Source organism: Ceratotherium simum, chromosome 40 (genome assembly GCF_057802395.1).
Source record: "Ceratotherium simum simum isolate JZ-2026a chromosome 40, ASM5780239v1, whole genome shotgun sequence".
NCBI classification, from domain to species: domain Eukaryota; kingdom Metazoa; phylum Chordata; class Mammalia; order Perissodactyla; family Rhinocerotidae; genus Ceratotherium; species Ceratotherium simum.
In genome coordinates, this window is record NC_141939.1 from 13,017,519 (window position 1) to 13,032,893 (window position 15,375).

At 47.5% G+C, this 15,375-nt stretch overlaps 1 protein-coding gene across 11 annotated transcripts in view; it reads right to left on the minus strand.

Moving 5' to 3' along the window:
• Nucleotides 1-15,375, minus strand: part of ST6GAL2 (ST6 beta-galactoside alpha-2,6-sialyltransferase 2) — a 74,497-nt gene that overhangs the window by 23,749 nt on the left and 35,373 nt on the right. For 9 of the 11 annotated variants that reach the window (XM_014791702.2, XM_087426325.1, XM_087426328.1 and 6 more), the window contains 3 exons: nucleotides 10,392-11,393; nucleotides 2,390-2,487; nucleotides 613-714 (listed from right to left, as the gene is read on the minus strand). In XM_014791702.2, the coding sequence (XP_014647188.1) occupies nucleotides 613-714; nucleotides 2,390-2,487; nucleotides 10,392-11,337 (1,146 nt within the window). In that variant the 5' untranslated portion in view covers nucleotides 11,338-11,393. Of the gene's footprint in view, nucleotides 1-612; nucleotides 715-2,389; nucleotides 2,488-10,391; nucleotides 11,411-13,832; nucleotides 13,854-15,375 lie in introns of those variants that run through there. The other 2 variants (XM_087426331.1, XM_087426329.1) reach the window with 2 other exon arrangements.

The window sequence follows — 15,375 nt, forward strand, 5'->3', positions numbered from 1 at the left end:
GGTGCTTCAAAACAATTACAACAGTAACATCAAAGATCACAGATCACTAGAACAAATATAATGATAAAAAACTTTAAAATATTGTAAGAATTACCAAAATGTGATACAAAGACACGAAGTGAGCAAATGCTGATGGAAAAATGGCACCAACAGACTTGCTCGATGCCGGGTTGCCACAAATCTTCAATTCGTAAAAAACTCAGTATCTTCCAAGCACAATCAAGTGAAGCACAATAAAGCGAGGTATGCCTGTATTTCAAAAGGTCTTGTCACTGCTTGGAAGGTGATGCATCCCTATCACAACGAAAAATTCTGAGTTTAATCAGCCCAACCTCTAGTGTAACTAGGAATTTCTGATCATTTAGACATCGCACAACTGTTTTGCTTTTTTAAAATCCTTCAGAGCAAAAGCCCTTTTCCCTTAGATGGATAACATTCACCAAGCATCCTACTGGAGCTAGGTATCACAATGGTATAAACACATGTATTTAAGTGACACCCACCATCAGTTTTGTTTTGTCTGTCAAAGCTTGATCCCTGACTTGCTCCCATTTTTAATCATTCAACAGCACTGTCTGATCGTTAGGGTAGAGGCCCAAAGGAAACACTTACCAGGTTAAGATTTGCAGAATAAGGAGCAGGATCCCAGGCCACCAAAATGATGTCTTTATACAATGAACTGTCAATGAAGTGATGGTTGGGGTTGGTCAAAATCTACAAATGCACAGAAAAATCATTTCAAAACAAGTGTTTGGTTATTCCAAATCATATTTTAAAAACAGATGAAAATTTAAAAAATGAATCAGAGAAAGAAAAAACAAAGTCCCTCAGACTTTATATTTTCCTCCCGAGGAGGGAGAGAGGCTGGCATCGCATGCTAAAGCACTCAAAGAAATGTTTGGGGAAATGAGGTGTTTTTTTTTTAAGCCACCAGTTCTTACATTTTCACCAGCACTGTCCTCATAACTAGTGGTATTGAATCAACTCATGGAAGCTGTCACTCCCCAGCTATTCCTGGGCCCCCGAGCTCTCCAACAATTGCCTTCCCAGGTGATTTGGAGAGAGTACCAGGCATGGATGAACCGAGGTCTGAGGTGCCTGCAGAGTGCCAGCCTCAGGACAGAGAGCCAGTGGACTCGAGTCAGCCCAGGATGGCCGTCTCCCTCTGTGGCCCTATCTGGTCCTGGATGAGTCCTTCAAACTCACCTGCCAATCATCTTTTTTTAACAACATTTTGGGAAAAAAAATAAGGTATTGATTTTACTCAGTTTTTTTTTTTTGTGAGGAAGATCAGCCCTGAGCTAACATTTGCCAAGCCTCCTCTTTTTTTGCTGAGGAAGACTGGCCCCGGGCTAACATCCGTGCCCATCTTCCTCCACTTTATATGGGACGGCGCCACAGCATGGCTTGCCAAGCGGTGCGGCGGTGCGCACCCAGGATCCGAACCAGTGAACCCCGGGCCGCCGCAGCGGAGTGCGCGCACTTAACCACTTGCGCCACCAGGCCCGCCCCAGATTTTACTCAGTTTTAAGGTGCAATTTTTCAGTTTTTAAGATGCATTTTTTTCCTTCACACTTTAATAAGTTAGGATGTATCTTACAGGTGACATGGACTTCAATTTGATGGGGTTTATCTCCTCCTCTCTGAAAAGCTGTTATTAAAGGAATGGTGAATCTTACAATCAACAGCATCTGTGAATTAAGGAAATATGGTAACTGGTTCTTACTTGCTGCAGGCTGCTGGCTCAGGGTACTATGCAGAAAGCTAATCTTTTGTTCTGCAAGCAACGCATCACAAATCAGACATCACCTCATTTTTTCTATATAGTTTGAAACTCTAGAAATTGTTATGGTTTATTTTAAGAATATTTTTGCTATAAATTTGGAAAAACATTCTTATTAAGAACACAAAGAAAAGAGATATTTTCATTTTCAATTAAACAATCCATTTTCATTTTTTAAATTTTGAAATAACAGACTCAGGTTTCCAAGCTGCTCTATTGGGCCTTGGATTCTCTCCCTTTGCTTTTCTCCCCTTCATCTCCTGCATTTCTCACTGTCATGATTTCTTCTAAGTTTAACTGTTTTTCCCTCAGTTCACAAAATGCAACATGCTAAGTCTATGATTAACATACATATATATGTGTATATATATATCTATTTTGATGTCTACTTTCATTTTTTTCTTTTGATCTTATTTACTCATTTTTTCCTATTTACGTCACACATAAATTCCCATTTCTCTGCATTTTTCCTCATTAATTCTTTATAAGACCCATAAAAATAAGGAAGATCATGGTCATGGATAACGGGGTCATTTCTCTTCACTCATCCAGCGAAATGATTTACCTATAAAATGTACATCCGTGAAAACACTCCGTCCGTCTCACCTGAGAATTGATGATGCGCATGGTGGTTTTATTTCCAACGTCTTTCTCATAGCCACGTGTAGGAGCAGAGTTAAATCTCAAAACTGCATCATGAGAATCTAAGGGCACATAAGTGACAAACTTATTTTTCTCTGTAGAATCAACATAATCTAGAAAAAAAAATGTTCAAGCAAATCTTTCAATACTTGAAGCTCACTACATGCCACCAATAAAGTTAAGACACCCATAACCAGTCTACTGTTTATGTAGAATGAGATCCTGGTTAGGGTGGCAAATCAACATGCGAACATACAAATCCATTACAAGTGGTCCTATCTCATCTCAGTTATATTTAGATACTTATACGTTCACATTCTTTACAGGTGATGTACTTTATGCAGCCATTCTCCTGAAGATTCCAAAACATTCTGAAGATGGAATCTGTGGGAGCAGGTAAGGATGCTGTAAACAGGGGCTGCCCATCTGCAGCTTCTTACTGCTTGTAGAGCAGAAAGGCTGCTCATGGAGCCTCGAAGGCTGCTGCCTGCACCAAGATCAAGTGTGACTCGCACACAGTAACAGCCACAGCCTTCAATGCAACTTTATCACTTTTGGGTACTGGTGTGTGTTTAAAAAAGAAAACCAGCCCTGACTTCCGTGCACCTTTACATACTGCTGACGATGCCACGAAGACTCACGTGCGAGCAACCTTACAGCATTCTGTACTCCCAGCAATGGTCTGACTTAGAGCCACAGCCCTGGAGGATGGGAGAGACCACTAGAGGTACCGGCTATCAAGGCTCTTGATGAAGTTCACTGAACTTCAACTACAACATACATCTCTGTCTCTCTTCATTCAACTTGACAGTCAGACTTTCCCAAGTTCTCTGAGGTCCCAGGTGAAAACAAGGCTCCCATTTCATGGAGGATGACAAGGAGACGAGCAGGAGGTAGAGGAAACTGGCCTCACTTGATTAAAGCATGGGAATGGGTGATATGTTCCCTTTCCACAAAACAGTCTATATGCATACATATGTCTCAAAATTTCCTGAGCCAGCTAAAGTGTCTCCTAGAAACCAGCCTGAAACCAGAGTTGATCAGCAATAAGGGAATTTCTACGGGCTATCTTGAGCTTCAGAAATTCCATGCACATTCCAAGTTCAACTTGGAGCAACGACAATGCCTGTTTGTGAGAGAGTGAGAGGTGAGAGGTGGGATTGTGTTTCTTATTTGCCAAAGAGCCTGTGGATACACCCTGCATTTACCATGTCCATACCTCACACAAGTCCCTAAAGCAGCTCGCCTTCTTCACTTGCGTTCTGCTATCCCCTCCTGAGGAGTCTCCTTAGGAGAGATAGTCCCACTCCCTAAGTAGCAGAAACTCTGCAGGCATGCCACCATCAAAAGCACGTTACAAAAGGTGCCTCTTTTGACAAGCCCTGAACTCAGAATTCAGATTCCAGTTTTAAGCACCATAACACACTTCTGGAACACAAAGAATGCAGAAAGGGTACCTGGCTATATCATCAAAAAATCCTATAATGTTCTCTTAGGGGAAATTTTGCTATGACCTGCCACCTGTTTCAGTAAATAAAGTACTGCCACACAGACACAATCGTTTGTGAATCTATTGTCTGTAAGAGCAGACTTGAGTTGTAACAGAGACCCTGTGGTTCACAGAGCCTAAAATATTTACTACTTGGCTCTTACAAAAAAAGAGTTTGCTAATCTCAAGATTGTAGGTGATCTACGCTTTGCACATAAATGATGCCAAAAAACCTGAACACTTGCGATTTTCTTTACTTCACAATTTAAGCACTTGTTCACACTTGTTTTGTATGAATTGTTTTATTATTTATTTTTATTGAATAGTATTTCGAATGATATTTGAGCTAGAAAAATTAGATTACCCAAATCAGTGGTTCTCACTTTTTGCTCTCAGGACCTCTTTACACTCTTGGAAATTACTGACAACCCAAAGACCTTTTGTTTATTTGGATTATATTTTTCAATATATACCTTATCCGAAAGCAAAAGAGAAAATTTAAAACTGTTTATTAATTTATTTTAAAATAACATCTTTTTATGAAAAATAACTATATTTTCAAAAAATAATGAGAAGACTGGCACTGTTTTAAATGTTTGCAACTCTCTTTAATGTCTGGCTTTTCAGAAGACAGGTGGTTTCTCATACCTGCTTCTGCATTCAATCTGCTGCAATATATTGCTTTAGTTGAAGTATACCAAGACTCAGATATATCGTTGAAAATGAAAGGAATATTTTAAATCTTTCCAGATTACTGGCAATATTCTTCTTTGATACTTCATCAAAACTTGACAAGTGTTAGCTTCTTAAAAGTTAGTATCACTGAAATATCAATGAAATTTTCATGTTCTGTTACATTAAAATCCATTAGTTTCTCTTGCTCTTAAAATGGATGATTCACCCCATGCATAATTTTGTTACGTCATGCAATGATATTTGGAACTATCAGCTCAATAAGTTACTCAGATCTTCCAAATATTGAGGGATTTCATTATAAAGCATCAAAAAATCACATCAGTTAATATTACCATGGATCTCATCTGTTTTTAAGTATGGGAAGCTCCCAAGCTCATGGTGGAAAGCTTGATTTTTATCAGTGGCAACAAATACTATCAGTTATTTTCCTACAAGTGACGGCCTCACTTAATTCCTTTCTGAGAAAATAATGTCCAAATATCCAAGTCTGAATAAAGTATGTCTGTCTGTCATTTGTTTCAAGTAAAAATTGTGTTTCATGACAAAAGTGGCTAGTTCTGCTCACAAGTCAACCACACAGTGCTTCTCCATTGTGCCAATGTTGGTATGCAGAAGGGCTTTTCACTGTATTGCCCACTTTGTCTCAAAAACATGCGTACTCCAAGACTGAGATTTAATGAAACCAATAATCTTTCCTGCTTCATCAAGGACATCCGTAAGTGAAACCGGCACCCTTTCCTCTTACTGCTGTGCTCGGCAGTGAAGTGCCAGGGCAACCAGCACCGCTGGGCACTGCTGGGCACCGCTGCTTTGATTTATATTAAGAAGCAGTTTTATCCACTAATGCTTTTGCATCATCAATGCAAATGTCAACAGTTATCAAGCCCTCTGCGTGTTATTATAAAAATAGTCTTCACCTTGTGAACCCCTGAAAGGGTCTTGGGGACCCCGATCATAAGCACACCATGCCATGTGAATTGCTGAACCGGGGCAACCCCCTGACAAGGCAGGGAGTGAGAGGAGGCTCCAGAGGGTGAGGTGACAGCCAGGTCCTCAGGGGTCATCAGGACAACAGCAGGGCAAGAAGCGTGACGCTCGTATGCCTAAAGCACAGCTCTCCCACTAAACCACGCTGCCCTCAGACGCAGCCCATCTAAAGGTAAGGCGAACAAGCCAAGGATCCCAAGCAGTGATGCATTTCAAGTTAATCAGATAGTAATTCCGAATTAATCATATCTCCCCTAAAAGTGTCCCAGGTTTTAAACGTCAGTGTTCCACAGTGAGGTGTGTTTTAAGCCTTTGAACAACTTCACCAAGCACCTGCCCAGAAATGTCATCTAGCTTATCTCCTTTGGAAGGGGTACAAGTCTGTAGAGTTAAAAGGCCAATTTCATAGCGGAGGCAGGGAGGTAGAGACGGAGGCTGTGGATGGAGACGGAATCTCCCTAAAGCTGGCAGTGAGCAGAACTGGATCCGCATGGGGGCGGCGGGGGGGGGGGTGCATGGCGGAGGACGGCCTGAGAGTGTGTCTATCATGCAGACACGTTTTGTAAATGTATGCCTGGCTGTGCATCTCCCTGATAATGTGCCTTAAAAACTAAGCTGTCCATTAATATTTAGAAAAGAAGGAATGATCAGACAGCAGGCACAAGGGGAATAAAATAAAGCGTCATTTCTGGAGAAGACATTTCCAGGCTAGGTTTCACGTTGACCTTGAGAACAGAGCCAGGCTAAGTCCACTCACTGATGGGATATTAAAACCCTTCAAGGAGCAGCCAGCCAGGAGGTGCCCCAGCACTAAGTCACTGCCCTGCCTTAGGCACTGCACCCCACTCCTCCTCCTCCTCTTCTCCCGCACTCCTCCAGAAAATTAAATCTGAAACAGCAAGGGAGCAAAACCCTCCAGCCTTTAGGAAATGGCCTGCCAAACAGACGACATCTCTCTCCCGCCTCCACCGCCCCGCCTGTCGCTCCTTTCACGGGGACTCCTGCACCTTGACTGACTTCCTCCATGCCCTCAAGTCGAGGCTCTTGAGCAACCTCTCTAAAATGAAAGCTGACCCATCATCCACTCCTCTGCTTCAAAGATCTCGATGCCTCCGCACCACTGGCCCAGGGGTCATAGCCGGAGTTTCTGGAGACCCAGAAAGGGGTTCGAATCCAGGCTCTGCCCACTGTGCCTCTGCATACCTCCATTTCCTCATCTGTAAAACAGGAATAATCCTATCTGTCAGTTAAAGCTGCAAGGCTTACAGCAGTTAACACATAAAAGCATTTAGAACAGGACCTCGCCTGCAGTAAACACTCTATGAGTGGTACCTATTATTACAAGCACTTAGGGAAGCCTAATTTCCGTACAATGATGCACAAGAACATCCATGAGCTGACCTCTTGCCCACCTGTCCAGGTTCTCTCTCCTCCCACTCCCAGAGCCTAGTCCTCTCCGAAGCTCTCATCACCTGCACACCGCGTACCGTGCTGTTCCTCACCTCCCGGTTACGCTGGCCTCTGGTCTGGATCCCCCTCTTCTGAGCAGTCTTTGCTAACCCCCACTCTCTGCCCAGCCATCAGGCCTCACGGTGGGTTAGGATTCCGTTGTCACTTCTTCCCTGTCAGTCTACATATCTCTGCCCTCCTAACCACAATATTGGAATTGTCTGTTTATGATCTGTCTTCCCCACTAGACTGCAGAAGATTTGAGGTTTAGGTCTGTGCCTTATTCATCTTTGTGTCACTAGTGGCTAGCATAGTATCAGGCCTCAGAGAGATGGGGATCAATAATCAATGCTTGGTAAATGACTATATGATCTGATATCTCGCTTTTTTTTAGGTAAGCTATCAGGATATGCCAAACCCCAAGCCTGTACCACCAAGTGCTCTGTGCCCCACTCCCTACACATTCCCCTCTCACCTCATTCCCTACACGCTTTCCAGCATTTGAGTTCCAATTACACAGATCCTAATCTCTCCTCTCAAGGCTACTACTGTTCAGAGCAAACATTTCTCCTCTGTAGTGTGTTTCCACAGGACTGCTGCGAGGTGATCTCACTACCAAATTATTATTGTTTATATGTATGGGTGAAAAAACATCATCTCACGACTCTAGGAAACAATGTTCCATGTTTCCAAACAGTTCAGTTTGCTTTTCAACAACATATTCAAAGTGGAGGTGTTCACAACTGCTACACTGTTCTTCTCAAAAACTGCATGGTACAACTGTCTAACGGAACAGGGGAAACAGCAGCAACCTGCACAGGGAGCCTGAGGGCAGCCGATAAGCAAATCTGAGGTGCAACTGGGTCTCCCCGTCCTAGGGGGAGATTTGCTGAGCATGCAGGGACAGTTCAGCCTGGAGGGGGCCTCCAGCAGGGCTGATGACGGCTAGTCTCAGGTACCCTTCTAGCTCTGCCCTCAGTTTTTCATAAGACCATGACCTTTTTTAAGTCTTCTGATCTTCACTTAGCCAATTCACAAGTAGATATTCAGGGGCCAAGATGAATAAAGATAAATAGTAGTACAGCACGCTGCAACATTCCAAGTTGCCTGAAGGAATCTGCTCTGAGAATTTGTTTTTATTAAGAGAGTGGTTGACAACTGTGTGTTAATAAGCATGCGTACATTTAGGTGAGCAGGAAGGAGAATGTCGGCCCCTGGCCTGCACAAGTGCTGATGCTAAGAGATACCAGCTTATAAAAATGAAAGACTTTTTGTTTTTACAAATTGAACGATGCTACGGTCACATACTCTTAAAATGAAAGGTACAAAAATTAGATTCAAAGGAATCTAGGCAAAACAATAAAGATAATTTTAAGAAAACTTCTGAGTGTGTTCTGATTCTACCATTCTAATCATGAAGCTGCATGTAAGTGCCGACAATGTAAATTAAATTTGGATACTAGAAACTAACAAGGACATAACTGACACTCCACATTCCCCAGAAACGTGTAATCCCAGCGTGTTTCACACTCTCTTCCAAATTCTGAATGGAGTAGAGTTTACAAGGCTCTGGTCAGGGATATTTACGCCAGAATAAAGTGCAAGGGACTTCTCCCCAACGTGCATGAGCAATCCGAATATGCAGCTGCGATGCAGATGTTTAAACAAAGCAAAACAAAACCAGAAGCAAGTTACTGCCGTTAAAGCATAATACTTAATTCCTTCTTACGTTATTAACAACGGTCCTGGGAAACGAGCAAGAACTGTAGTGTTACTTCACCCCAGGGACCTCTAAACCACTACTCTCTCCTCATCAACTGCAGGCTGCCCTGCTCCGGCTCTGGCCACACGTGACACGTGGACGGTATCATCATGAGCCTGTTACAACGTCAGCACAGGGACGCTGGGACCCAGACCGCAGGCCCAGAATCGTGCCCTGTTTTTTTAACTTTTTAACAATTTCACACTCAGCCTCATTCCTGAGAACCTCTGAGATGAGGTCTGGGCTGTGGAGCCTGATTATAATGGCATCACCCTATTTCACGATGGCTCTGGAATGTCAGCCACTCTTCAAGGACACAGAACAATGAATGGGTCCAAGAAACAACAGCTACTCCTTTCTAACAAGTGGGCAATGCCTCCTGAACGCCCCTCCCAGATTAGTTAGGAGTTGACACCATCTATGACGAGAATGTGTTGGACACCGTTGCTTTACATCTGGACTGGAGCCCGAGGGGGTGTCTGGTTCACATTTGTTTTCTTGGCACCTAGCACAGAGGCTGGCACACGGGAAGGGCTGAAAACATGTTTGCTAAATGACGGAATCAGCCTAAAGGGCCCAGCTGCCTGCTCACTGGTGCAGCAACGGAATTAGCCTGGGCATACAGGAAAGTCTAAGGTCTTAAGGCAAAAACTGAAGTTTCCTGAGGAAGAAGGAATTCTGCCTCGTTTCCCACCTGCCCTGCACATTTCCAGCTTCAGACTGCAATATCCACTCGTACCTGAATCCCTAGACGTGCCGGTCCCCACCATCGCAGGAGCAAGTCCCTACAATACTGCTTTCTTTCTTTCTACACATATATCCCGTCAGTCTGTTTCTCTGGAGAGGCCTAATACAGGAACTATGAATCAGATGTCTTTCCAGGCTCTTGACATGGATTTGAAAAGAGTTCAGAAGGGAAGATGGAAGCCCAGGGTGTGGTCGCATTATCTACCGTCTTGGAGAAGGTCCCTGCGAGGTGCAGTGGCCAGGACCCAAAAGTTGGATTGGTGCCAAGGGGTGGGAGGTCAGAACCCATTGTTCGGACAGGAGTAACATTCTCCACAGGAGCCGGGCTCTCCTCAGAGCCCACAACACCGGTTTAATCCCTAGGTAACTACCATCATCATCATGTATACTTCTCTACGGAGTCGAAACCCCTAACCGTCATCGCCCCGTGGGAGCTCTGCTCTCCTCTCCCCTCCTCCTGCTCCTCTCCCACAATTCTGCCACACAGCGGCTTCACCAGGCTCCGCGGGCCAGGCTGGGAGCCCATCAATGCACACCAGGGTTTCTAGGGGACGTGCATTCCGGGGCAGGGGCAGTGAGAACCCCGCGGCCGCAAAGGGCGGGGCGCTGGCCTGCCACTCCCCCGGCTCCCAGCTCCGGGGAGAAGAGCTCTGCTCCCAACTGCCCCAAACGACACCCCTGCTGGGATCCCAACCGGGCTCCGTCCCAGCGAGGGAAAGCCCCCGAGGACCCTCGGGCCAACGTCAGACGCATCCAGCGCTGGACCCCCGGTCTGCCCCGCCGGGAGCTCCAGGGGCCAGCCCGCTGCCGCGCGGCGCCCCCGCGAGCGCACCCACCTATCTCCGGGCCCAGGGAGGAGTTGAGGATGGCGCCGGCCGACATGACCACGGCGCAGCTCCGCAGCCCGCGCGGGTGCAGCCGGCCCAGCGGCACGGGCGGCACGAGGCGGCGCCAGCCGAGCGCCGAGAAGGGCGGCTCCGTGCCGTCGAGCGTGCGCACGCGCACCCGGCGCCGCAGCTCGCACAGCAGCTCCGCGCGGCCCCGCCCGGCCGCCCGCCGCCCGCGGAAGCGCACGCCGTGCTTGTTGGCGCTCAGGTAGTCCCTCATGGCCTTCTGCAGGCGCGGCGCGAGCATGCGCGCCGACACGGCCCCCTGCCACAGCCGCTGCAGGAAGGCCCGGGACATGGAGGCGGACGGCCGGGCGCCGTCGTCGCCCTCCTCCAGCGCGCGGCTCCGGCCCTGGTGGTGGGGCCTCTTCCTCACCCGCCTCCTCTGGGCCTGGCCCGCCGGCAGAAGGCCCTCCGGCCGGCCTGGGTCCTCGGCGGAGAGGGACCCCAGCGTGCCCCGAGGGTGGCCGTGCGACTCGGGCTGACCAGCAGCAAAAAAGTAGTCGTCGTCCTCCGGGTAGAAGGCACTTTGAGACTTCCTCCCGATCTGGGATGACAAGAACTCTGCTCTGTTTTCAAACCCATCTTGCACCTGGGCCCATTTCTGCAGGTCGCCGGGCCCCCTGGGCAAGGGGCCAGCCGGGTGTCCCTGGAGCAGCCCGTTGTTGGTGCCCACGCCGTCCGGCAGGGAGGGCTCCTGCGCGGCGCCCATGATGGCCCTCTGCTTCCCCTGCAGGGGCAGGAGCCTGCGGGTCTCCAGGAAGGAGAGGGAGCTGGGCGCAGGCTCAGCAGGGCTGCTGTCGGTGAAGTAGATGAAGATCACCACGAAGAGGAGCCCCCACGCAAAGATCCCGCACAGCATTCGTTGTCTCCATTGCTTCAAGTGTGGTTTCATGGCAGGTCTCTGGGGTCGGCACCTGAGGTCCTAAAGCGCTGGGAGGTGGAATGAACCTGAAAAACAGCCAGGGCTACAGTTAGCCAACGTGGGACACCTGCTCAGACATGGCTGGCGACCGTCTATCTTGAGCAGTGATTCTCTAGGGGAGGGTTAGAAGGGGCATCAAAACCAGGATTATCCGGGAGCTTTGGCTAAATTCACATCCCCCCCCACCCCAACCTCTGGAAAATAAGGGGCCTCCCCATCTCAGCTAAGAGCGTTGGTAGAGAGGAGGCGGAGTGGGTGTGTATTTGGAAAACCTGTGGAGATAACTCAGTGACATGTCTGACTCCCCACCTTGACAGCTGCTTAATTGGGGCCCATCCCAACCACCTCTCCCTGCATCTGGGTTTCTAGAATTCCAGTTTGGTAAAGCAAACCAGGAGAGATAAGCAGAGTTTGCCCTCTTTTACCTGCTCATCAGACCACCAAAGGCTCAAAGCTCATATACTGTACAGCGGCACTGCTGTGCGTTTCTAAGGGGTGACAACCGTACCTGATTTTTCATGGTTTCCCCCAGGCCCAGGAGGCTGCCTGGAACATACCAGAAGTCCACCTATAGTCCTAAGTAAGCAACGCTTCAGTGACTGTGGCTGCAGGCGAATGTTATGCCAGGGTGTCTGTGGGCTTCAACAATAGTGCTCTCAAATAATGCCCTCCTACTTCATCCTCACTATGAGTCTCTGATGGAGTAAGAGGGAAAGCTGTTCAAATTTTAAATAAGGGAGGAGATGAGGAGAGAGCTTGCTGATTCTAGATGAGCCTCCAAGAGAGAAAGGGTGACACAGGAGGCAGAGATGAAAAGTATAAGATAGAAGGGAAGAGAGAAGTAACCTCTCCTTCATACAGTGTCACAGCCATATTTACTGCTATGCTGCCATGTGGGAAGCACAGTGCCTGGTATTTAGGGAAACACTAAAACATTAGTAAGTAATGCACCTAACCTTCAGGAATGTAAGCAAAGCCCCAGAAAGGGAAAAACATAAGGCATGTTCGTGGAACAATAAATGAGCTTGCTGGGGCTTAAGGCCGAGCACTGTGCCCGGCACAGGCAGGCACTGCAAGATGACATGTGTTTGTGTGTTGGGGGTGGGGGCTGTGTGTCTGCAGGCGTGCATGGCTGTGTACTGGGGTGATGGGGTTGGACGAAGAAGGGACATTTGGGGAAAACTTAACTGGAAGGCCTACTTGGATGTCTGGGCCATGTGCTGTGTGAGAATGGGGGGTAGTACGTGCTGGGTGCATGGGCTCTCAGGAGATTTCTTTGTAGCAGGGAAGGCAAGGGCAGGGAGGAGTGCAGGGAGGCCACCTGGGGTCAGAGGGGGTCACTAGTAGAAATGGGACACTCAGAAAGTGGAGTCTGGCGGGAGGAGCTTGCAGCAAGATCAGCGACTCGTCCAGTCCCTCCAGCGCGGGCTGACCCATGCCACCAAAGCAAAAAGGCATGTAAGGTGTGACCACATGCCGTGGCTGGGCTTTTACTCAGATAGGACTGAAATGAACGCGAGCAATCCCTACGTCAGTGTAGTTGCTGTGGGAGGCTATGCACTGTCTTTGGTGGGAAAAGGGATATACCAAAGTAAGAAAACCACATTTGCTTTGTGGTTCTGCAGGTGATTAAGGATGTACACAGATTCTTTGACCCTCATCCCATGGAGAGACGGGTTCTATGTCTCCTCCCCTTGAATGAGGGGAGGGATCTGTGACAGCTTTGATCAGTTATCAGGCCCAGGTCCAGTGGCTTCCAATTCCAGCTTCTTAAAACACTTACTTTGGGGGAAGCCAGCCACCAACAGAGACGCCTCTCTAACCAGAGTCCACCACACAGTAAGAAAGCCCAAGCTAGCCCTGTGGAAAGGCCACACACTGCGAGATGCCCAGTGAACCCCGAGCCGTCCCTGCCGCCCCAGACCCGCCACCAAACACGAAGAATGAAGGGGCCATCTAGGATGCCCAGCCCAGCTGAGCTTTCAGATGGTTCCAGCCCTGGCCAACCTCTGGCTGCAACTGCAGGAAAGACCCCAAGTGAGAACCGGCTGAGCCCAGGCAATCCACAGAACACGCATGATAATGACAGACTGTTGTTTTCAGCCACTAAGTTTTGAGGTGACTTGTAACATCAGAACATCACCGGAACAGGCTCTAATAGTAACACCAGAGGAGAGGTGCCCCAAACAATTCCCACAATTGTGGCATCCTGGAGAGGAGAGTCCAGCCTCTCAGAGGGATTCTATGAACAGCAACAGTCACTTAAGTGTGTAATTTGTGGCTTTTTAAAACGTGTTTGCTTTACCTTGTCTTCACATGAAAGCAAGGCTGTAGATTTCAGTCGTAAATCAAACACACGTATACAGAACATGCTTTCACCAAGTCAGAAACACTGATGCCAAGAAAGAAACATGACAGAAGTAATACCCACAGTTCACTTGCCATGTGCCCAACCCCATGCTTACCACTTTTCCTGGATTATCTCCTTTGGTCTTCCCACCACCTAATGAGGTAGGAAATACTGCTATAATCATTTTGTAGATAAGGAAACTGAAGCCCAGAGAGGTTAAGTAACTTGCCCAAAGCCACAGAGAGAGCAAGCAGCAGATATTGCATACAAACGCATCTGCTTGATTCTAGGGCTCATACTTTAACACTAAGTTCTGGTTCCATCTCATCATACCAACCGAGGATATGTGCTAAATAAGGCTTCTCCAACTATCTGTGGTGAAGGATCATGTTTTCCCAAATTGTCACAATCTGCTACTTTTGTATCTCCATTCCTGACCGTGTTGGCAAAGTCCAATTGCTGTAAATGTTTCTAAATGCTTACTGTCAAGTTCTGTACACACCTCATCAGGAACTGGTAATGAAGGGGACCACACTTTGAGCAGAATCTGCTAAATGACCTTTCTGAAACTGTCCGCTCAGGAGATAGTGCTTCAAACTCTAATGCCCAACCCGAAGATCTAGAAGCTGCTTCCAGTATTTCAACATTTCTACTAGAAATCAGAAAATTACCCTTAATAACAGTTATTCTGCTTCCACCCCAGCTGAGCACACTGCAGTAGTTCCCACACTAACCACCGGAGCTGGCGCAGCCTCACGACTCGAGCCTCAGTCTCACAGGACTGTCCCCACTCCAGACACCAGCCCTCAGTGGGTCCCCCGGCCACCTGCACGTCTGACCGTTTGGGTGCCAATCTGGGAGGGTCCCATGACACCCTTCAGGTTCCATAATTTGCTAGAATGACTAATAGAACTCAGGAAAGCACTATACTAATTATATTTCTTTTGTAAGGGACACACGTAGTTCAGGGTGTGGGTCAGGAGAGTCCCAAATGCAGAGATTCCATGCCCTCTCTCCCCCTGGTGTCAGGGAACACCACCCTCTTGGGACATCGATGTGTTCACCAACTAGAAAGCTCCCGTGAGCCTTGGCATCCAGAGTTTTTACTGGTGCTTCATTAGGTAGGCATGATTGATTGAATCATTGGCCATGTGACTGAATTCAATCTCCAGTCCCCTCCGCTCCCCAGAGGTCAGGCTAACCCAAAGGCCCCCAGCCTCTAATCCCACGGTTGGTCTTTCTGGTGACCAGCTCCCACCCTGAAGCTATAGGGGCTCACCAAGAGCCACCTCATTAGCATAACAAAGACATTCCTATCAGGAAATTTCAAGAGTTTTAGAAGCTCCATGCCAGGAACCCAGAACAAAGATCAGACAAATAATTACACCACAACGAGGCTGTAGTAGCTAATTTAAAAGGCAGCCTTTCTGCTTCAGGCTGGAAATCCTCATTAGCTGGCTACCCTGCCCTGAGCAACAGCTCTAGGGGCTTATTCTGGTGGATTACTCAAGAATGGGAGGTTTCTTATTTCAGCGTTTGCTTGAGAGACTATTTTTAAAACACAAAGTCAAAAGGTGAGGTGTGTGCAGAGTTGCAGGAAGTGCAACAATGGAAAGGAAGCCTTGCTCTGTAGGGAGGACTGAAAACCTCTAGCCCTG